This window comes from Misgurnus anguillicaudatus, unplaced genomic scaffold (genome assembly GCF_027580225.2).
Source record: "Misgurnus anguillicaudatus unplaced genomic scaffold, ASM2758022v2 HiC_scaffold_29, whole genome shotgun sequence".
Classification (NCBI taxonomy): Eukaryota; Metazoa; Chordata; class Actinopteri; order Cypriniformes; family Cobitidae; genus Misgurnus; species Misgurnus anguillicaudatus.
Window position 1 is genome coordinate 9,005,925 of NW_027395279.1, and position 6,000 is coordinate 9,011,924.

Consider the following 6,000-nt stretch of genomic DNA (forward strand, 5'->3'; position numbering starts at 1 on the left):
ATTATTTTATGTCTACCCTACATATACATGGCATTAGTGGGGCTTGGTGTGTATTAAAAGGGACAACTTTGTTTTCTTGCTACATTTACTTTTTCTCTTTAGGAAGGACATCCTTAAAATAGTGGGTGAGGATTTAGCAAAACTTCAAAATCTCTGTGACACTGCAAAGAAGTACACTAAGGATAAAACCTTTTCTAACTGGAAAAGAGAGGTGAGTGAAGGCATGGATGATACATTTTTCTTTCCCAGCTAAACATTGTGAAATATTTTGGTTATATCAAGGGTCTCCTGTGGATATTAACAGAATAGCACAGTATGATGTTTTTTACACTGTTTTTACACTATGAAATACCCGGTGCAATGTGCAACGCAAGTGTCTTTTGCTAGTTTCAACCCCACTCAATTATCATTTTCACATTTAGCGCCAAGTTGTTTAAATAGCAAATTCATTTGCCCCCAATTTTGCGCCCAGGGGTGTTCTCTTCTGAAAATGAGGTGTGTTCAGGCGCATTGTTGACGTGTTGCTATTTTGAAGCAACTAAAATAGACTACGCCATTGACCAACAAAAACCTGGTCTACATTTGGCGCAATATTATTTTTGTTATTTAATGAGCACGTTAGTAGGCTAATATGTGCCTATAAACGGGACGACAATACGGTTTGCTTATTACATGGATGCGCAGCAGCACATAAACTAAAATAAATAAAAAATAAATTAAAAGCCTGCTAATTTTACTTCCATGACTGAAAGAAAATGAGTTTTAAAGTTTTTTTATACAAAAAAGTGGAATTGGACATTCCCGTTTAGACCGTGCACTTAGATCGTTAAAATAGGGCCCTATATGTTAACATCTTTAAATGACTGGAGTTGTGTGTTTTTTCACAGCTTTCAGAGATGTGGAATGACATTAGCAAAAAGCTCCCAGATGACACGCTTGGCCTGCTACGTGCGCTGCGTAACAAAATGGTGCATGCGTAAGTTAACAATGGGGGGGGGGTACCTGAATTATGATCTCATATCTGTTATTTAGTCATTTCTGTGTCTATTAAGCTAATTTAAAGCTTGTCCTGAGGGATTTAAGATATCTTAAATATGTGTGATATAATATTATTTTACATTTTTACATCTTTTTTTATTTACTGAGAATCCTATAATATTGTGATATAAACTTTACCTGCAACTATGAAGCATATACTGTATAAATCCCTCAGTATACATTTTTAGATATAAGATCACTCTAATTCTTCAGTATTTAGGTGCTTTTCACTCTGCCTTTTTTGTTTGTCCAACAGACAAGATGAATTTAAGGAGAGGAATATGCTGAATCATTTTCCAGATTTCTTCATAAGTTTGTATGGGCTGGCGAAAGACCTGAGCTGGAAAATTGATGATGCAGAAGAGAAACCATGAACAGACACGCTTCTTTATAGAAGCATTTTGTTTTACTCATTACACTTTTTTTTACAAAGGATCTTAGCAATGGTTCACCCTTGATATCGTTTTGCCTTGTTTGCCCTGTCTTGTCTTGTGCTTTTATTTTGAAGTTTAGTTCTATGTTCTGTTGATGCCATGTTCTCTCTACTGTTCTGTTCTCTCGTTTGTTTCAAATTCAATTCAAATGCTGGGTCTTTTGAAAGACACGTCCTCGAAAGCTTTGGAGGTCACAGCCTCTGCAGTCCACAAAGACAACTAAAATGAGATGGTCTAGCCTTCAGAGCTAGTTGCGTCACCTGCTGTACGTGCCTACTGTCAGTGGGACCCAACGTTTTTGACTCATTAGCATTAGAATAAATATGGAACAAGAAAAATATTAGTTTTATTTAAAAAAAATGTTTCTGCTAAATACACCATTTATTTTAAAACATACATCAGTTATATTCAGCTGTTTCAGGCGCGCAATACATCTCGAGATAGCCTTGACTGTGAAGGATCCATTTGTTCTATTCTTAGCAGTGCAGAGAAATTACGCATTTTGAGGCTTCATTTTAAGGAGCCTTTGAATTGGGACGGTCTTACTAGCCTTCAGTTGTACTCCACTGCAGTGATGCAATTGGTCTTAGAATACGTACTCTGAAGGACGCAGCCTTCGAATTGGGACACAGTCGTACTCTACCTACTGCCTATTTGTCGTCAGAGTTACTTATTGTCTCTTTCTGATTGTTTTTTGTCACGCAGAGCCGATCCTCCCTATACGCAAGCTGCGTAGGGCCCCGAACCACTGGGGGCCCCCATTGACCTTAACTTTATGCAGCACTGAACAGACCGAATTGTTTGTGACATCACTGTGCTGCTAGAACCATTTGAAAGCATAGACTGAAGATGGAGGGATGATGTATTTTTGTAGGCCAAGCCTGGAAGTTAGTGGTTCCCTTGTTTAAAATCCAATTCTTTTTTCCCAGACTTTTGGATATTCGCAAAAAATAATCTCTGTGTTTATCAAAAGTTTATGACACTTGCATTTTTTGTCCAACAAGAGAATCATCAAAGATGAACACAACTTTCATGAATTTTGAAGCCTTGATGTGTTTTTTATTTCTAGTAAAAGTTGTGTCTGATCTCACATTACTTAAATTTCATTTGTCAGTCTTAGGGTTAGGGTTGCAGTTGACACGCATATCGAGATGCGTCCTGATATATGGACAGGGCTGGACTGGCAATCTGGCATACCCAGTGGGCAAAAGCACTTGGGGGCTGGTGGATATAATATGATTTTTTTACATTGGCCAACGACTGGCCCATAAAGCATGGACAGCGGTCCATTGGTTCATTTTCCATCAGGGCCGGCGTCATGGGGGGGCATTCGCGGGCAGTGCCCGCCCAAACAGGTTGTTGTGCCCCCCCTACAAAGTTTTTTATTAATTTAATATATATCAAGAATAATTAAAATAAATTAAACATTGAATGTTTCATGACTTGTAATGTAATCAAATGAGGAAAATATAGTTGATATGTTTTCTTTAATTAAAACAGACCAGTTTCCCTGATTGGATGTATTGCCGCATCTCACCCGTCTTACGTCTTAAGCATATTTGTGACTTGATACTAGCAACATGTTTTTTCGCGGCATTTTATGGATTGTGTAAAATATGGATATTAGAACATTTAGAACGAACCAGCACCGCGTGCTTCATCTTCATGCAAACACAGACTGGCTCAAACTCAGAGATTAGAGGTCGAGGTGGAATTTACAAATCTACAGGACACTGTTTTAAGGAAGTTTAATGTTCGTACACGTCGTCTTCAGCTATTTTAAAGGTAAGTTAACATTGTTTTAAATTACGTAAGCTTAAATGTGAAGTGTGGCTGTAGACCATTAACAGCATTATGACGTGATTATGGTAAAGCGGCTTTTTTAAAGCTAGGACGCGGTGTGCGCTGCGCCATGAAACCCATTCATTTCAATGGCTTGCGCCGCGCGAGGGCGGTTTGTTGTTGCGTCGAGCAAAGCGCGAGCGCAGCGGAGCTCAGCTTGCGCTCACGCCGCAGTCAAAGTTATGCCGCGGCGCATAGTTTGTGGTCTTTTGCACTTTACACGGGAAATGAGCTGACAGTCTGTACCAGTTGTATGTGTGCTTGCTGTGTTTAATGTCTTGTTTTTGCGAGTTATTGTTGCTATTGCGTGCCCCTCCATTGGAAGCCAAGTGCCCCCCTGTTAGTTATGGTCTGGCGCCGGCTCTGTTTTCCATACTGACACTGGGCTGGCCCAATCATCTCTTGACAGGCTCCACTCGTTCCCCACTGTTTCTTGTGTCAGATGCAGACAGTCAGTGTGGACAGCATCTGACACAAGAAACAGAGGAAGAGTATCATACACACTATTTTTGTGAGACGTATACATCTCTCACTATTTTTGTGTGACCAGCCCATAACATTCATACATCGCGCAACGTGGCCCGTTGCTTTCTTGCTTTCTTTCTTTCTTTCTTTATGTTTTTATGTTATTCATTATGTTGCTAAAAGGCGCAGTGGCAATGTACAGCATTTTCCAAAAAAAGTTAGCATAAGATGTTTTTTTTCCCAGACAGATGGGCCCAGGAGATACAAAATAAGCAGCCCATTGGTTCTTTTTTATTTAACATTTGGCTAGCCCAATCACAACTTTTCTGGCTTTTTTATGAAGCAGAACTGCTTTTAGATATCCTCTTGATAAAACGCAGTCAAAAACACAAGTCATAGACCAATGGCTGTTTGCAAAATGAAAGTGATTATACTGCAATAAAATACAGTGTGGGCAAAATTATTAGGTAGCTACATCAAACTTTTGATCACAGTTTTTATCAAACATATTTTACTATTTCCAAACTAAATGAATCTTAATGACTACTATTTATTTTGTAAATAAAGCATTTATAAGTAATAAATTATTGTTAATGATGGCTGGCTGGAGAAAAAGGCATATTCAGGTGTGCAGAATTATTAGGCACATTCTCTTTTACATTTAAAATGGGCAAAAAAATGTTTAACACACACACTGGAAATTCATTATTTGATGTCCATATGAAAGATGCCATGCATGGAAATTGCAAAAATTGAGGTGTGACCATTAGACAAGAAATCCTGATTCGGGCAGCAAGGTCATAAAATAGGATGAAAGGAAAAGATATATACAAAAATGAATGTTAGATAATAAAATTACTGTGATTTGGAATTGGTAAAAGGTGTTCAGAAAAAAAGTGATCAAAATATTCTGCACACACTGTAATGGGACTCGTGGCTCTGCCGCAAGACTGCGACTTCATTGTAACGTTTATCAGGTCTCAGTGTTATCATAAGGTGATCAAAATGGTTAGTTTAAACATTGTGCACACTCACTAGCTAAGACAATTAGCAGATTTTTTTAAAAACATGCAATGCCTTTTACAGTGCTTGCATTTATTGTAATAAATGTGTCACATGTCAGCTCTTATACTTTTCTACTTAATCATTATATGGAGTTAGTAGTCAAGATTGCACAAAGATTTGTGATCCTATGTAGTGGGCCGGTCTGGGCCAAAATGCCAGTGCCACTTTTTTGTCCCAGTTTTTTATTAAAATTACAGCCCTCATAATAAGTATGTGTGTTATGGTTTGTTTTTGCCTTTTATTTAGATTCTTGTATGGTTCTTGTTAATGTATGTATTTTTCATTGTTTATGTTAATGAATTATATTGTACTTTTAGATGTATTAAACCCCTTTTGCATGCACTTGATCCAGCCTCTCTATGCTTATTTTAACCGCGTGTTAAAATATGACTGTGCCAAATGAATGAGAAAAGTTAAGCTGACCAATCCACGTGGGCAGTCTGATGTGTTTCTGGTTACAAACTGTTAAGTTTACCATGAATAATATTGATCAAGAACTGTATTAAACTTGTCATACTCGATGTCATTACAGAGTTCAAACGGTTTAGATTTGGTATCTGAGGGGACCTGTTTTATAAAAAAATGATCTAGGAACGTTAATAATATTTCATGGAAATAATGATAGGTGGGGTTTCGGTTGACAATGACCCCGACTACCTCTGCATCAGGACACACAGAATAGGTAACATTCCGATCACAAACTCGTTTAGACTTGCTTTAATAATAGTCGGATGTTAATGCCAAGTATAAACACATCCACGGGGTGTTTCTGTTTTAGAGTTGAAACTGAAATGGAACAAACCCAGCTCTCGTAGACTCACTTTCTTTCTTTTTTATCACACTGAATGAAAAAATAAAAAAGTCACAGAAAATGAAAAACGTACTAAATATCTACATGCAAAATACAAATTTAGGATACAAATTGTGCCAATGTCAATCTGTAATCTACTTAAATAATATGTACTTTTTTTAAGACAATGGGACATTTAGTCATCCTTAGAGCAAAAGTTATTCATAAGGGGCTGTTGGTTTATTTCAATCATGCTTTGTTCATGTAATCATTTTCCTATTAAGCATACAATTTCTGCTGTTGTTTTATGGTGATACAATAAATCTTTTTTGTTTGTTTGTTTAACACATGTGACAATTTGTGAGC

General features: G+C 37.4%; 1 protein-coding gene across 2 annotated transcripts in view; it reads left to right on the forward strand.

Annotated features, from left to right (window-relative positions):
* LOC141362784 (uncharacterized) overlaps window positions 1–5,191 on the forward strand; it is a 51,974-nt gene extending 46,783 nt beyond the window's left edge. For both annotated transcript variants that reach the window (XM_073865027.1, XM_073865026.1), the window contains 3 exons: window positions 103–211; window positions 888–976; window positions 1,295–5,191. In XM_073865027.1, coding sequence (XP_073721128.1) covers window positions 103–211; window positions 888–976; window positions 1,295–1,412 — 316 coding nt within the window. In that variant the 3' untranslated portion in view covers window positions 1,413–5,191. The remainder of the gene's footprint in view (window positions 1–102; window positions 212–887; window positions 977–1,294) is intronic.
* Window positions 5,192–6,000: the final 809 nt, after the last annotated feature.